Below are 16,275 nucleotides of genomic sequence, written 5' to 3'. Positions count from 1 at the left end.
AGAGCGAGCTGTTTTGAGAATGTCAAAGTTAATCTCTTTATTTCCTCTCAATTTTGCGAAAAGCGAAAAGAGAGCCGTGGTAAGGCAAAGTGGTAAAATGAATTTTGGTTTACTAATCAGAGATATGAAAAATGAATTTTCATAAAAATGGCTTTAAACAAAATTTGTGTTTTACTATAAAGAGAAATGTTATAATTAAAAGTAGGTAAATACATTAAAATCTGATTTTTTAACCTGCGTGACAAAGCCTGCCTGCTCTGCTGCCCTCTCTCTTTAACCATAGTTGCAACAACATTTTTTCTTTGCAAATTTGTATGCAACGCCTTTAATAGCATAAATGTGCAAGGAGTTAAATTTTTGAGGTCAGTGTCTGCTTAGGACACATAACGCCTTGCAAGAACAACAAAAGATAAGTAAAAAAATTTTGTGTTCTACCTGCATTGTTAATTCGCTGGCTTAGATTCTGTTAAATATTCGTATCTAGGACTATGCAATTTGGATGGGATGTTTTCAGAGTTGACTGGCTGTAAGACGAGAAATATTGTCTGGAAAGATACAAGTAAAGTGTATCATGTGGTTACTGATTACAAGCAGTATACACATGTAACATGTTGCCATCAATCCCAGGTTAATAGGAATAGAGGCGACTAAATTAAAAAAAACGTTTTCAATTAAAAAATGTTTTTATCATTCATTATACCCCACACCACCACTGTGGTACACGGTGTATTCTAACTTTGTGCATTTGTGTGCAACGCTAAGAAGGGGAAGAGCTAGATCCATCGATAAATATACTAATGGATTAAGCTATGTCCGTATGTCTGTCCATGTATTCTTGTGATCAAGGTACAGGTCGCATTTATTGTCCGATTGTCACAAAATTTAGCACATGGGACTTCTTTGGCCCAAGAACGAACCCTATTGATTTTGACTTTAATCCTTTTAAGGCAGGTGAAGCTGCAATTTCGGTCCGATCTTTACCAAATTTAGCATGAGGTGTTATATTGGGTTGGCCAAAAAGTAATTGCGGATTTTTCATATAGTCGGCGTTGACAATTTTTTTCACAGCTTGTGACTCTGTAATTGCATTCTTTCTTCTGTCAGTTATCAGCTGTTACTTTTAGCTTGCTTTAGAAAAAAAGTGTAAAAAAAGTATATTTGATTAAAGTTCATTCTAAGTTTTATTAAAAATGCATTTACTTTCTTTTAAAAAAAACCGCAATTACTTTTTGGGCAACCCAATATTTGACATCATCAATACGTGTTGCAAAATTTCAATAAAATCGTTTCAGATTTAGATATAGCTCCTATATATATCTATCTTTCATCCGATATGGCTTTTAAAGGCTGTAGTAGCCACAATTTGGTCCGATTTTCATAAAATTTTATTTAACGTCCCAATACTTGTGCAAACTTTCATTAAAATCGGTTGAGACTTAGCTCCCATATATATCTTTCATCCGATATGGCCTTTTAAGGCTGTAGTAGCCAAAATTTTAATCCTATCTTTACAAAATTTAGCATGAGATGTTTTATTTGACGTCCCAATCAGTGTTGCCGTTTTCGGTAGGTTCCTACCAAAATTGGTAGGTTTTTTATTCTCTTGGTAGGTTGGTAGGCTGACCTCAATTTTACTTCGTTTCGTTTCTGCGTATTTGCTAAGAGTGCAGAACTAAGCCAAGGATAGTGAGGGGCCATGGTGGTTACAAAGGGTTTTATTGCTTCAAATTTCAAGAAAAAGGGCGAAGGTTCTGATATTGACCGTAACTGCTGGTACGAATGTTAAGGGATAAATTCTGAATAATAAATGCGTCTTTTGTGAGTTCAATGCCTTCAATGGGAATGTGGAAGCTGCATACAAATATGGTCAAATGTGGTCTATATAATTCAGTGTTGTTCAGAAAATCCTTAATCGTTTTTCATTCTATGTCCGTAGTCTGGTTCAAGTTTGATATCGAAAGCCAGGCATTGACTATGTTGTTGTTGTAACCACATTTTCATGTGGAGGTGGCAAACCTCGTCAAGCTCCTGTAGGTGAGCAAGCTCGTTCCGGTCCAAGGACCTATCGCCGCGGGAAATCGATGGCCATTAGATAGTTTAAGGCGCCAATAACTCGCCTTGTCATATTGAGCATCAAAGGCACTCTGTATTTGTGCAAGAGCCGGTGCCGCCCTGGCTCTCTGAGACTCTTCGCTCGACACCGCTGAGTGTTCGATACTGCCGTTGCAGCTACTCCGTATGGAGCATTCCACTATCCGCAACCTGTGGACGCGCCCGGTAGCTCGCAGCTAAGCTTCTCGTGACAGCAAAAAAACACCACACAGATCGGACTTCAAAGTTCCAGCTTGTGTGGTGCACTTAGCTATCCCGTGCCGATAATATTTCTCTGTCTCATAGTCTTCCACGCATGCCCTAAACACGCTGTCACTTGCCGATGACGGATTGTGTCATCTTCAGATAAGGCGTTAATAACTCCTCCTTACACTACATGACGGTTCGTGACCTTACCTTCCTTGTTGTTATAGCCCTGATGGCCAGTTTACTTCCGTCTTCAGAAGTAAAATCAGTGTATTGTGTATATGGGAACTTAAACAGGTTGCGGACCGTTTTGGACAATAGTTAGCAAGGCAATAGGTCATATTGGAACTATTCCTGCATAATTTTAGCTAAATCCGGTAGGAATTGCAACCTCTGACAGCACAATCGGAAGATGGCTTTATTTGGCAGTTTCCTCCGGTTCTGAACATTATCGTAACACACTAAGCATGGTTATTGAATTTCATAAGGGAAGCCAACATGGAAAAATTCAGCAGAATTGTTTAGGAAATGCCACGCCTAAATGCCCAAAAAGCCAACTCGGAAGATTGGGTTAAATAGCATTGAACCGCTTTAGACCATGCTGAGCATGGATAGTAGAGCTTATAATAGAGCTTAAAGAAGTCAAACCTGAGGCTGGCTTATATGGGAACTTTCTCCGTTTGTGGACCTTTTCGGACCATACTTGGCATAGATATTGAGGTAACAATCACAAATGGAGCCAAATTGAATAGGAAATGCGCACAATCATATTTCCTAAAAGGGAACTAAGAAACCGCACATATAATTGTTCAACCAAATCGGGTAGGAAATGTGCTGCTACAGTGTTCAAGGATACAATTCTGAAGATACGCTTATAAAGGAGTTACATCAGGCTATGGACATATATGGACGCAACATTCCAAATTTCAGACAAATTGGGTAAGAATTGTTAGGAGCTTCAGGGACAAAGAAGTGAAATCAGAAAATTGGTTTGTGTGGGAGCAAAAGGAGAGGGCGTGTCATTTTCAGTGTGAGTAGCCGAAACACACAAAAAAAAAATGGAAATTTGAAAATTCCATCGAGTTTTGACCTACGTAGAAACTATGAAAATTTGATTATCGAAGAAAATTTTTTCAATACTTGAAAAATTTTCCTCAATATTGGTTTCTTAAAAAAAAATATTCAAAATTAGATTTTTGCAGGCATTTTTCTCAAAATTTAATTTGTAGAAAAAATTTGCTCTTAATTGGATTCGGAATGCGCCATACGGAGTAGCTGCAATCGCAGTCGTGGACAATCAGTGGTATCGGGCGGAAAGTCACATTGAGAGGTCGGGCCGCACCAACTCTTGCACAAATACTGAGTGCCTATGATGCTCGATACAACAAGGCGGGTTATTGGCGCCTTTTAATAACCAATGACCATCCTGTTCCCGCGGCGATCGGTCCTTTGGACTGGAACGAGCTTGCTTACCTACAAAAGCTTGACGAGGATGTAGACAGTACATGAAGTACGCATAAATATTTGAAAAAGTCATTCAAAGTACTTGACAAACGCGATCCATGTTGGACGGTATAGAAGATTCGGCCCTGCCGAATTTGTTTTTCAGTCCATACTTTCCTGTTATGTTTGCAAATTGCGAAAACTGAATTGGTTTTTATTCTGTTTTATTGTAATTTTATACGTTTTTTTTTGTCTTGGAGTAGTTTATCTTAAATTTTACATTTTAAATGCAAAACTTTCATTTTAGTACGAATGAGTTTTAAAACTAGAAAATATGTATGCATTTAATAAAATGTTTACCACTTGTTCGGTTTCTTAAGTATATCCTTATCATTATCAATGATACTTTGCTTGCGTTCTTTCTGGGCTTTGCTTATAATCTCATCGATCTCCTCTATGGTGGGGTCATCGGTGGCATTTTCATTGTATTTATCATGTTGCCAACGGCCATCGGAGGACGAAGGTTTTGGACTTTCAGGTGATGCATTAGAATTGGGATTTTTCCACACCCGATTGCCAAATTTCGATGAATGATAAATACCACGATATCCTCCGCGTCCTCGACCACGAAATTTACCTCTAAACCAATGTGGGGGCGAACGCCGATACCTACGTGGTGATGATGTGGAACGAGATCGAGAACGGGAACGGGAACTATGGTGACGACTTGAGGGTGAACGCCTTCTGCGTCCTCTCGAGTGCCTGGAAAGAGAACGAGAACTTCGTCTGCGCCTGGCATATGAACCTGAGCGCGATGAAGAACGCGAAAGGGAACATCTTCGGCGTCTACTACTATAACGATCACGCGAATAACTGCGAGAACGAGAATGCCAACGACGACTACTACGACTTCGTCGTCGCGAGCGTGATCTGGAACGTGATTTTGACACTGATCTTAAGTCACTTCTGCGACGTGGTGAAGGCGTTTTAGAATTTGGACTACCTGTTAACACAGGCGTCGATAGACGCACTAAGCCAAATTTGTCTACCTTAACGGGCTTTTTAATTTGAAATGAAAACTTTTGAACATTTTTTGAACTATTTCCTGTGGACGCATTCATATTCGAACTCCTGGCCGTTTGTGTGGGAAATTTGCCAAGACCTATTGTGTGGTATCCCAAGCCAGTAGTAGTAGTCGTAGTACGCGACTTTTCCGCTCGTATAGAGGGTGCTGGAGGTGGAGATTCTGACCTTTCTTTCTTCTTAGAACCGAAATATACAGACGTTGATGTATGTGGTGGTTGGTCCAAAATCTCTTGACGTTTTCTCAAAAGTTCTATAGACTTTTCATAAAGTTTTAAATTTTCATTTAATGCTATTTCCCTGGATGTTATATTGGCATCCATTTCGGCTAGTCTGCAAATATATTGTTATTAAGTTTAGTGGTTTTTGGTTTGCTTGTGTTGAAGACTTTGAAGAACAACAGCTTACTTGGGATTCGGAGGATTTAATGTTTGTTTGGAGTCAGCTTTGGAAGCTTTCTTAGACTTTTTGGATTTTTTGGTTTTTTTCTTATCTTTCTTATGTTTTGAGGCATCCTGTAATAGCTTACGAACTCTAGTTTCGGTGTCATCTTCATCGAGCTACAATTACATTTTGTAAGTTACCACATGAATGTAGTCGTTTCTATGGAAAAAGTATCATAATGCTACTTACCTTGAATTCATTGGGAAAAACCTGGGCTTGTGCAGCCTTTGCCGTTGCAGGTTGTTGTTCACACATGTAAAAAGGGCGATGGAAGTGCTGGGTGTTAGCCTCTAATTCCTGAGCATGTAAAGCCAATTTCTTGCTCAGTGGTGATAATGAGGCTTCCTTTTTCTGGCTATTACCACCAGTTACTTCTTCTAGGTAGCAATACAAGTAAAATGACAAGGTATGAAAATTTAAATGTGATATGTAAACTCATTCTTACCATCCGAATCCGAATCAGAATCCGAAGATGAATCTTCCGAATGGGAGCCATTGCTGGCCGAGGAATTTTTATCTGAAATGTTAAACTATTATTTCTTTGCTGCACTTTTCTTCTCTGCATCTTACTGAGGATTTTTTTCATACACACTAAAAAAGAAATAAGGAGCAAATTATCTCAGCCATTACAGTTGTATTTACCTCCTAGGGAATCCATATGCCCTGGTATCATAGGATTCTGTAGGGCGTCCACAGATGCTCCCGTTCTATGTTGTATGGCCTCCAAAAGCATGCCAGCCTGGTCATGATTGGGTATAATGTTTAAACAATCACGATATGCCTTGGCGGCTTCCTGTATGCGATTGTCCTCCTCATAACTACGACCTAAAGCTACCAAAGTTTCACCCATGTACTTGCGAGCATTTACATGTAAGGAGTTTAACTTGAGGGCTTTTTCAAAATCCTCCACAGCCTTAAGGAAAGAACCTTTATTGGCATACAAGGCTCCACGAGCCACCAGACCCTCAACATTGCGGGGGTCTATATTTAAAGCCTTATTCAAACATTGGAACGCCTCAACGTGTTGACCCACCTTAAAGTATTCTATGCCCTCGGCCACAGACCTATGTGAGGGTAAACATTTTTTATATTTTTTGCCTGTGAATCCTTTGCCTTACCACTTGACTTACCTAAAAGCCCATTTACTTGCTTGTACTTGTCTCAACTCTTTTGCATATTCCTTGTGGGCAAAACCACTTTTCAAATTATGCATAAGTGTGAAATTATCATTAACATCAAGACCCACAGAGGCATATAATATGTCATAGTTGGGATTTTCCAATTCTTTGGCCTCGTGTAAATGTTGCTCAAAGGGCTTTGAAGGATTTGCAGTCATTTTACTAAATGAAATAGAAAACCCGTAGAAGGGGAGTTGAAGAAAGTAGAGTGTTTAGTTTACAATGCATATAGAAAAGCCACTTACCCATATAACGCTGGCAATTCTTCAGGTGTTATTTTACCCAGTTTTCTGTTTTTATTTTTCTCAGCCTTAGCCTCCAAACTTAGGGTCATGCGATCAGCATCAATGGATAAATCAACAACCTCACAGCGTACAAAGTCATTGGCCACAATATATGTGGTTACACCATTTTTCTCCACTATGGGCGGACCAACTAAATGTTCCGGTATAGTAGCCTAAAAAGAAAGTAAATGGCATAACTTTATATGTGATAAGTGAGTAGGGGAGCAGACCTGTGTTTGAGTAACTAATGGACATTAGTTACCAGATTTAAATGAAATTCTTAAATCATAACGTTTTTTTTTACTTTCTGACAATCCCTACCAGTTTCAATTGCTCTCATACCTTGATTTTAAAATTTTGCAGAAGTTTGCAATTTTTTCCATCGGTGCATAGTGGCCTGACTAGTGGTGTTAGGCAATTACTTTTGCCTCTTAGCACACAGGCGTATATGATATCTCCTGGCTTTATGGATTCCAAGATGCGCCTTACTACCTTTTCCTGGTGTTTGGTGAGAAATGTCTCATAGGGGGGAATTTCGGCCACAATGGAGGCATCTAAAAATTAAAAAGCAAAGGCTGAGTGAGTGTAGCAGCACAACAAGACAACATAGCTGTTAAAAAGCCAGAGCTTACCATTATCGAAAAAAGAGATATGTAGTAAAGAAATTACATAAAATAAAGTTCTATCACAAAAGGCGACAATTGGAAATTATACAAAATTTTTCCATAACAAATTTCACTCATTCATCCCTTGAGCCAGCCACTCCACATTTAAAACTAAACAACTATTTTTTTCTCACAACATCCAGTCTGCTTGGCACTTTTACACTTACTTTTATCTTCGCTAAACTGGTCGAGATTGAGCGGCTTGGCAGGCATAGCACTTAGCTCCTTATCATAAAGATCACTGGCTTTGCGTGCCAAAAACTGATGCAATTTCAGACGCTTGGCTCTATCCTGAAAAGTGAAAAATTTTTGCCTTTCCATGTAAATGCTATAGTTGCCATCTTCTGGTACACCGGCAACTTGCAAATCGCCAACGCCTCTCTCATCGTCCCATATCTTTTGCATTGGCTTCCCATGGAAGCACAAGGCCTTTTTAATCAATTCGCCATCCATGCTGGTCGAAGGCTAATGCAACTGAAATGATGAGGATATGAATGGTTTAAAATATACATATTTCGCTTTATTTTATCCCATATATGCTAGCTCCAACGGCATATAGTGATGTGTATGTATAACCGCATAAATACATTGGGAACAGCAACCATAGTCCATAGCAAGCTACAATATTGCCTCATAAATTGATTCCTCTGTATGTAATTTTATTTGTTTTAGCTTTTTAACATTCTTTAGTATCTTTTGCTTCTTTCCAAGTAAAAAAATTAGTAATATTATCTGCAATTTTTTGGCCACTTACCCTATTTCTTGCGATGTGTATTTCTTTTTCTTTCCCTTTTTAATTTACAAAAAGAGCTCATAGTCACGCCTTTTTATTTGCTGACGCCGCTATTTTGAGAACGTGTAAGCGGGCGACGGTACATGATTGGCACACAATTGCAACGCCAAGCGGACAGCGATGTTTAGACGAAAGTGAATGTATTAGATAAGGAAAACAAGAGCATGTTGTTGTTGTAGCCATATTCGGATGTGGAGATAGCGCCCCTCGTCCAGCTCCATTGGTGGGCCATGTTGTACCAGAGAATACCCACTGGTGATCGTAAAATTTTAGAACCCCCAAGCTGGCCAAAATGAGTATCAAATGAAAGGTATTAATGAGTACTTTCCGATGGATTGATATAATCGGGAAAGACCATATTAAAAAAAAAATATTCTGAAAATTGAAAAATCAAAAAACGAAGTTAAAAAATCTTTATATACAATATTCAATATGTGTTTGTTTGTATGTATGTTTGTTTGTTCCGTATAGACTCAAAAACGGCTGAATCGATTAGCTTGAAATTTTCACAGATTATATACGTTGGTCTGGAAGGAAACATAGACTATATAATTTGTTGATATCGGGAGGGGGCGGTCCCTCTCCCTTACCCCAAAAGAACTATCCAAAAATAAAAGTGGACCGATCGGGACAATATGGGATTCAATTGAAAGGTTTTGAAGAGCAAAGTACGAATTTCATAATAAAAGTTGGGTCCAAGTACCTGGCGGCCGCCCCAGCCCCAAAACCCCTTAAAATAGGTTTATTTGAAAATCATGACATTATGGGACTCAAATGAAAGGTATTAGGGAGCAAATTACGAATATGGTCAGGAAGTAGGAATAGACTTTATAATTTTTTCATAACGGAAGAGGGCGGACCCTCCACCGTTACCCCAAAAACACCACCCAAAGTCAAAAATGGACTGATAAGGACAATATGGGTATCAAATGAAAAGTATGCGGGAGTAGATAACAAATCTGGTATACAAATTCATGTCGAAGTATAGGGGGTCACCCCACCCCCACAAAAACGCCCAAAATGGGCACAATAGCCAATCACGGATATATGGGACTCGGTTTGTTTGTTCCGTATAGACTCAAAAACGGCAGAACCGATTTTTTTCGAAATTTTCGCATATTGTGTAGGTTGCTCTGGAAGGAAACATAGGCTATATAATTTTTCGGTATCGGAATGGGGAAAGACCCTCCCCGTTAAGCCAAAAACACAACTCAAAAACAAAAGTGGACCGATATCAAATGAAAGGTATTGGAGAGTGGAATACGAATATGGTATTCAAATTTAAGTCTAAGTACTCATCGGGCTAAGTACCCAACCCCAAAACTCCCCCAAACAGACGTATTGGACGTTAATTTCAATATGAGGCTCAAATGAAAGGTATTAGGCAGTAGATTACAAATAAGGCATAAAACATTAGGTCCAAGTAATGGGAGGTCGCCCACCCGCAAATGGGCATATTAGCTGACCACGGCTATATGGGACTCAAATGATAGGTATAAGGGAGTAGATGACGAATACGACATTAAAATTTGCGTTCAAGTCTAGGTGACGCATTTCCTCCTCAAGATACGTCAAATCCAATTTTGGAGCCAAGTGTTTTGGGGTACGTCCTAAAGCACCCCCTAAACTGAACTTGAATTTCGTTGGGAATAAAGAACGATTTTGATATCTATTTTCAGTGCAAAGTGCTGGTGTCCGCTCCAGCCTCAAAACACCCTCCAAACTGTTCACACATTTACCGGCCATGTCAAAATGGGACTCAAATTAAGGGGGTTTGAAAATGCAGCACGAATCTCTGAGGTGCCATCCCTCCCCAAATGAGAACATTACCCTAAGGAAGAACATTACCACCATGAACCGAGAAGGGGGAAATTCTCACACATCAATGAGCGCTTTCCGATTCAAGTTTAAACTCAATGATAAGGGACCTTTATTCATAGCCGAGTCCGAACGGAGTCCCGCAGTGCGACACCTCTTTGGGGAAAATTTTTTAAATGACCATGCATGGCATTGTACCTCGCAAATGGCGCCAGCATTAGAAGGAAATAACCACCGCTGAAAAAGTATCTGATGTTCCTGCCTATCATCATCTACATCAGCATGACTACATCAAAATGGCATAGTACCTTAAAAATGTTGACAGCATTAGGAGGGAAAAAACCACCACTGAAAATGTTTTCTGATGTTCTCGCCAGGAATCGAAACCAGGCGTTCAGAGTCATAGGTGGTCATGTTAACCTCTGCTAACCTCTGCTACGGTGGCCTCCACATTCAGGTGAGGATCTTGAGGGCACAGTAATTCCAACTCACTACTCTGCAATTTCGACGCCAATAAATCATGTGAATCGGAAATCCTCTCCTGATACATGTTATGTCGAGTCCTGTATCTCTAAGTGCTAACGAGCGATCAAAAGCGGTAGGCTCTGTACTCGCAAGGTTAAGAAAGCGAGAGACGTATATTAAAGGTCTTGCTCTTACCTCCCTCTTTATCAACAATCAGACACAGTGAAGGGGACTTCAACGTCTCAACCTGAAAAAAGTACCTGCCACTTTTCGGTGACCGTTTATTTCGCGGTAGGCTGCTTCTCTAACCAGACTTCATTGTTGCAGACACCTGCATATAGAAATATATCGCTGAGAAGACTCAGCCCGTGGCAAAAAGAGACATTATAAAATTCCTGGTGGAGTTGTTTCGTTTGCTCGGCAGAAAACATGTGAACGGAAAGTTGCAGGTTGCAAAATTCCCTTTGGAAATAGGATTACGAAAAGAAACCCAACTTATATGCCTGCCAGGATGGGCATCTGGCTGAACCGAGACGTCAAGATCTTTCGAACCAGGGAAGTTCTTTCTTTTTGAATGGTTGGACGTAGTTTTTCTGGAAATGGATCTCTGGACTGGGGGTACTTCGACCTTCGTGAGATCTTCTTTGTACACGGATAGGTCGGGGCACCATGGCAAGAGTCTTTTTTTTTGTTGCAGTATGTTATACACTGAGGCTGCAACCCTTGCAGATGAAAGACTCCATCGGGCCAATCCGGTATGTACAACCGGCTGCCATGGGTTTGGTGGCAAGAGTTTTCATTGGGTTCCTTGGAATCTGGGGATACAGGCTTCTGGTCAGGAGTTGCAACTTTCAGGCAGAGATCATCCAGGTCCTGAAGGCACTGATGCAAAAGCAGCGGCTTGATTAGAGTGTTACGATAAACATACATGGAAAGTCAGGCGGCGCTGGAGGCTCTAATGTCGGGCCTCGTGGTTAGAAGAAGCATGAATTTTTATTGAACCATAAAAAGGCTGTCAGTCTCTTCTGGGTCTTGAGCTATCAGGGAGTAGCAGGGTATTAACCTCCTGGCGAGCTGGGTAGGAATCTATCGCGGAAAAGCGTGGATCGTGTTTCGGGATTAGTCAGCCCGTGTCTGTGCGAGCTTGTTGATAGCGGGGACGCTTTAAACGATTACCGCGCCAATGAGGAGTTGACTGCAGCTGTGGGTCACGTTGTGTCCAAGAAAAGGCATGGCTTATTCTGGGGTGGGGAAGCATTACTTCGGGCTTATAGGAGTCCCGGCACAGGATAGCTGTGAGCACCACACAGGCTGGAACTTTGAGGTCCGATCTGTGCAGTGTTCATCGCTGTCACTAGAAGCTGAGCTACCGGACGCGTGCCCATGATGTGGACTCTTGGGCAAATACTGAGTGCATATGATGCTCGATACGACAAGGCGAGTTATTGGCGCATTTAAATAACCAATTATCATCATGTTCCTGCGGCGATCAGTCGTATAAACCAGAGCGAGCTTGCTGGCCTATAAGAGCTTGACGAGGATCGCCACCTCCACATGCAATCATAGGAGTCCTGCAACGTCAGAGTTTGACTCCCGGAGGGTGCGCGATGACAAGAAGTTGTTGGCGACAGTTGAGTTCCTTTTGTGCCTATGCCCCGCAATTGCGAGGATAAGACACAAAATTATGGGTGAAACACTTAGTCCCTTTGGCATATTTTTATGCAGTTCTCCGATTTGATTACAGTGTTTAAGAGAAAATCATTTCAAGTTATTTCCAGCAGATTTTCTTGTTTTTCCACTTATTTTCACAAAGTTTTTCTGTTTTTCTTATTTACTTACAGCTGTCAAAGTTCAAATAACCGGCAAAGGCAAATGCAAATGGATGGAAATACTGCGTAAAAACTCCAATTCCAATAATGAAAGCACACGCAGCCTATTCTATTCCAGCAAAGAGATCTATGCCCACAATGAGATACCACTGTCGGTATTCGAGCCACGAGGCATCGAACTGAGTGCCGGTGAACACACATTTGACTTTTCAATGCCGCTGGAATGGAATCTGCCATCAAGTTTTAAAGGTAGTCATGGTTCGATTAAGTATAAGCTGCGCATACTCATACAGAGGCCATGGTCCTTCGATGAACGCCACTCAATACCCATAACGGTAATGAAGAATATGCCTTTACCTCCAATGTATCGCTTGAACCCCACTCCCCTAGAGAAACAAATAACCAAAACCATTAGCCTATTCGGTTCGCGTCCCATTAGTATGTTGGCACTGCTGCCCGAAGATTTTGCCGTCCGTGGAGAGCCATTGAGGATTTGTGTTACGGTCACCAATAATAGTGGCACGAATGTGGAAAAACTACGTTTTTGTGTACTCCAATATATCTGCTACTATAGCCACTTGCCGCTGAGGGTACAAAAAGTGGAAATTGTACCGTTGACAAACAAGGAAACCGGTTCGGTGCACAAAAAGAGTGAAAGGTCATTTGCCCATGAACTCTTGATACCCGATACGGCTCAACCCTCGGATGATGAGTTGTCGGGCGTCATCAACATTTCGTATGAGTTGAGGGTGGAGGCCGTTTTGAGGGGCTTCTTTAAGAATCTTGTCTTGAATATGCCTTTCAAAATGTATACCAATGAGACTGAAGCATCGGTGCGTCAACCTACACGTCCTTCCATGCCTCCCGATGGTGGAGATATGGGCGTAGGCAATCCTTTTGAAACTTCCTCGGGGTCTGGTATGTATCCGCCTTTGGAAAGCTCCATTGGTTCGCCCTCGCATTCATCACAATATAGCAGTGAGTCGAGTTCACTGCATTCCACCACCTCTGATTCGTCGGCAGCTACTTTGAGTCCAGCGGTGGGGGGTACCGCACTCTCCTATACCTCCGGTTCTTCATCACAATTCAATAGTCCTCTAAATCGTGCTAGTTTACGTAGTAATTCTAATGTACCATATATGCCTTATTCAAGTAGTCCGCTGATGATAAGTTCATATCCACCACCAGCGGCCCATATGCCACCCTATCCGCCCTTATCGGATTCGCCGCAGTATTCGTTAATGCCACAGCCACCACAATCACAGCAGGGTACCACACCAACAGCCACCCCTCCCAGGGCACATTTGACCTCGGCCCAAATCAGCAGTATCAGTGGGCATTATGCTTCGGTAACATCATCCACCTACATGGCCATTAGACCACCACCCGGCGCACATGAATTGCGTAAGTAAAGAGAGAAATAATTAAATGAAGGAAATGTTTACTAATTTTTGTTGTCATTTTGTGTTTTTTTTCTAGCTCCTTCTTATGAAGAACTTTTTGGTAGTGCCACTGCTCCACCGGAAACTCCAAAATGAAGCACTTAAGGCGGCTTCGACCACAGACAACCTAAAGCATTTGATAAAGTGACATGACATTTATAGGAATATATATAACATATAGCAAAACCAAACAATTTGGAAACAAGTTACTAGACCCATCCCACCACAACCCTCTACCCCCCATGCAGGTTGACATAAAAAGGGATTTATTATAACTATGATGAAAATAGTGATGGAAAAGTTATTATTGTAGCAAATTTGAAAACAAAAATGAAATCCCATACATACACCCATACACCAAACCTACATATTTAATGTAAAAGCTTCAAAGCCAATTAAGCTTTAAGCTTAAGCAGCAAATTCAATGTTCATTAAGAAGAAGAAGAAAGGAAAACAAAAAGTTAATTAGCTATGCTTAAAAAATACCCCTGGTCAAAGCCCATTGGAAGTATGGACACTTGAAGAAGAGAAAAGTTGGCACAACAAAGCTTTGAGGGAAATACACATATGCCTATAAGGCTTCAATAACTCAGCAGATGTCTAAAAACAACATTTCTTGTTTGTCCATGACTGAACGTACATAGCGACCAGGTTGGTGGCAAACATACTTTCGATTTTCTCTAATAAAAGCACAGTAATGATAAAAATTCTCAACAGATGGCGCTCAAAAAATAAACTGCTTTCCACTATGGTACAGTCCTCATACACAAGTATAAGCCACTTTTTGCCAATTAATTTCACAGTTATTTGCCATTTCGGATTCTCGGTATGTGAAAACCCCCACACGAAGTTAATATTGGTCTACGTTTTACTTATGTATCTACTAACTTAAGGATCTATTACACGGTATGTAGGTGTCTTATAAGATGTCAAATTTAGCTCATGTAGAGTTGTACATGTCGTGTGATACAAATGAAACAAGAAATGCGCCAGGTTGTTCAACCTACAATTTATTGTGCATCTCCAAGGAGGAGAGCCAGTCGTCATATCGATGTACAGTCATCACAATTTACCGTGGGCGATGTTACGAATGTCATCCGTGGCGCCAAATCATCCAAGGCATTGGGCCCCGAAGGAATCTCTACACTGATGCTGAAGAATCTGTATTTACCTGGAGTTGAGTACCTTACCACTGTCCTCAACCTGTCTCTGAACACTCTTATAGTTCCCGATGTCTGGAAAATGGTCCTCGGGTCCTACTGATGCCTGGAGAGGACACGAGTTTGGGGGAGTCGTACAGGCCGGTCTATCTTCCCTCACCAGTAGCCACAACGCTTGAGGCATTACTCCTCCCGAGTCTCGTAGGATAATTTCCATTCACCGACCATAAATATGTATTCCGAAGACTGCATAGCACAACAACAGCTTTGCATGCCATCACCGCACATATTTGCCGTGGCTTTAATCAGTCCAGTCCATGTGATTGGACGGTGCTCGTGACACTATCGAAGGTATTCGATACGGTCAGAGAGTATGGACAAAGTGGCTGGAGGGAATCTGGGCACAGATAGTATTCATTCATAATTCTTTGTCTTCTACTCATCAGACACAAAAGTTGCTTGACCGTCCTCCTTGTCATTGCCTACCCTGCTGAAGTCCCTGTGCCTATTGCAATGTTAAAGACCTGACGTTGCAATGATCAATCAGTCGGGAAACTTTGCAGCAGTGGCGCAGAGGTTAGCATGTCCGCCTATGACGCCGTCCGCCTGGGTTCGTATCCTGGTGAGAACATCCGAAAAAAAAGTTCTGCGATGGTTATCCCCTCCTAATGCTGCCGACATTTGTGAGGCACTGTGCCATTTGAAAATGGTATGGCAGCCATGAAAAAACTTTTCGGCCATAAAAATGAGGTCCCTTATCATTGAACTTAAACTAGAAGCGAGGCTCAATTGAAGTTTGTCTCCTGTTCCTTAAAGGTATGTTTGTGGAGAAATTTCCATTTGTTTCGCGAAATATTGCTCGTCATGGCGCGCCCTGCAGAATTTCGCCTCTCCCTTTGTCCATCGCGACGCCAAAGACCTGAAGCTAAAGAGACCATGTAGGACTCTTGTCAGCAGTTCGAGGTCATGCTTCCTAAACCCCAGGTTAAGCGATGTCAATATTTTCGTTGTTTTTGTAACCACATTTGGCGATTTTCGCCAAGCAAGCTCGTTGTGATTGCCGCGGGAACGTTATGAACATTGGTTATTTAAAGGCGCCAATTACTCGCCTTGTCATATCGAATATCATAGGCACTCAGTTTTTAAGCAGGAACCTGTATCGGCCGGCCCTTCACTGAGACTCTCCACTCAATACTGCGTCTCTCTAGAAAAACCGCAGAAAAACCACTTGCCTGGAATGTGATTCCTCATGCTATGTACGCCGCCAGGCAGCATCTCCCTCCAATCCCAGTAAAACAGAAGAGTGTGCAAAGTTTGAGGAGCCTAACTCTCTCAGTTTAAGTGTAATCTTTGTTGCCACACACCCAACACAC

General features: G+C 41.4%; 2 protein-coding genes across 5 annotated transcripts in view; one reads left to right on the top strand and one right to left on the bottom strand.

Annotated features, from left to right (window-relative positions):
- LOC106095333 (arrestin domain-containing protein 3) overlaps positions 1–15,076 on the top strand; it is a 31,956-nt gene extending 16,880 nt beyond the window's left edge. The window contains exons 2-4 of one of the 2 annotated variants that reach the window (XR_009396965.1): positions 12,313–13,704; positions 13,780–14,393; positions 14,460–15,076. Coding sequence is in view for 1 of the 2 variants with exons in the window: in XM_059362077.1 (XP_059218060.1) it covers positions 12,313–13,704; positions 13,780–13,838 (1,451 nt within the window). In the remaining variant the exon portion in view is untranslated. Of the gene's footprint in view, positions 1–12,312; positions 13,705–13,779 lie in introns of both variants that reach the window. The other variant, XM_059362077.1, reaches the window with a different exon arrangement.
- On the bottom strand, positions 5,532–8,232 carry LOC106095334 (tetratricopeptide repeat protein 14 homolog). 3 transcript variants are annotated; one of them, XM_059362075.1, is made up of 7 exons: positions 8,150–8,232; positions 7,563–7,869; positions 7,073–7,284; positions 6,692–6,903; positions 6,399–6,608; positions 5,911–6,332; positions 5,532–5,859 (listed from the first exon to the last, which is right to left on the bottom strand). In XM_059362075.1, exons 2-7 carry the CDS (start codon positions 7,846–7,848, stop codon positions 5,627–5,629), a joined length of 1,575 nt encoding a protein of 524 aa, XP_059218058.1. In that variant the 5' UTR covers positions 7,849–7,869; positions 8,150–8,232; the 3' UTR covers positions 5,532–5,626. The 3 variants fall into 3 exon arrangements, with proteins under 3 accessions (XP_059218058.1, XP_059218057.1, XP_059218059.1); XM_059362074.1 differs by having other exon boundaries at positions 7,563–8,189; XM_059362076.1 differs by having other exon boundaries at positions 5,597–5,785; positions 7,563–8,189.
- Positions 15,077–16,275: the final 1,199 nt, after the last annotated feature.

This window comes from Stomoxys calcitrans, chromosome 2, assembly GCF_963082655.1.
Source record: "Stomoxys calcitrans chromosome 2, idStoCalc2.1, whole genome shotgun sequence".
In the NCBI taxonomy this organism is placed as follows: Eukaryota; Metazoa; Arthropoda; class Insecta; order Diptera; family Muscidae; genus Stomoxys; species Stomoxys calcitrans.
Note: the sequence above shows the minus strand (reverse complement) of the source record. Positions and strands in the feature narration are given on the sequence as shown.

Coding starts and splice junctions, on each gene's coding strand:
- LOC106095334 (XM_059362075.1), bottom strand. CDS start 7,848: ATGGATGGCGAATTGATTAAAAAGGCCTTGTGCTTCCATGGGAAGCCA. Junction 7,285..7,562: donor CCAGTTTAGCGAAGATAAAA/GTAAGTGTAAAA, acceptor TTTAATTTTTAG/ATGCCTCCATTGTGGCCGAA. Junction 6,609..6,691: donor GAATTGCCAGCGTTATATGG/GTAAGTGGCTTT, acceptor TATTTCATTTAG/TAAAATGACTGCAAATCCTT.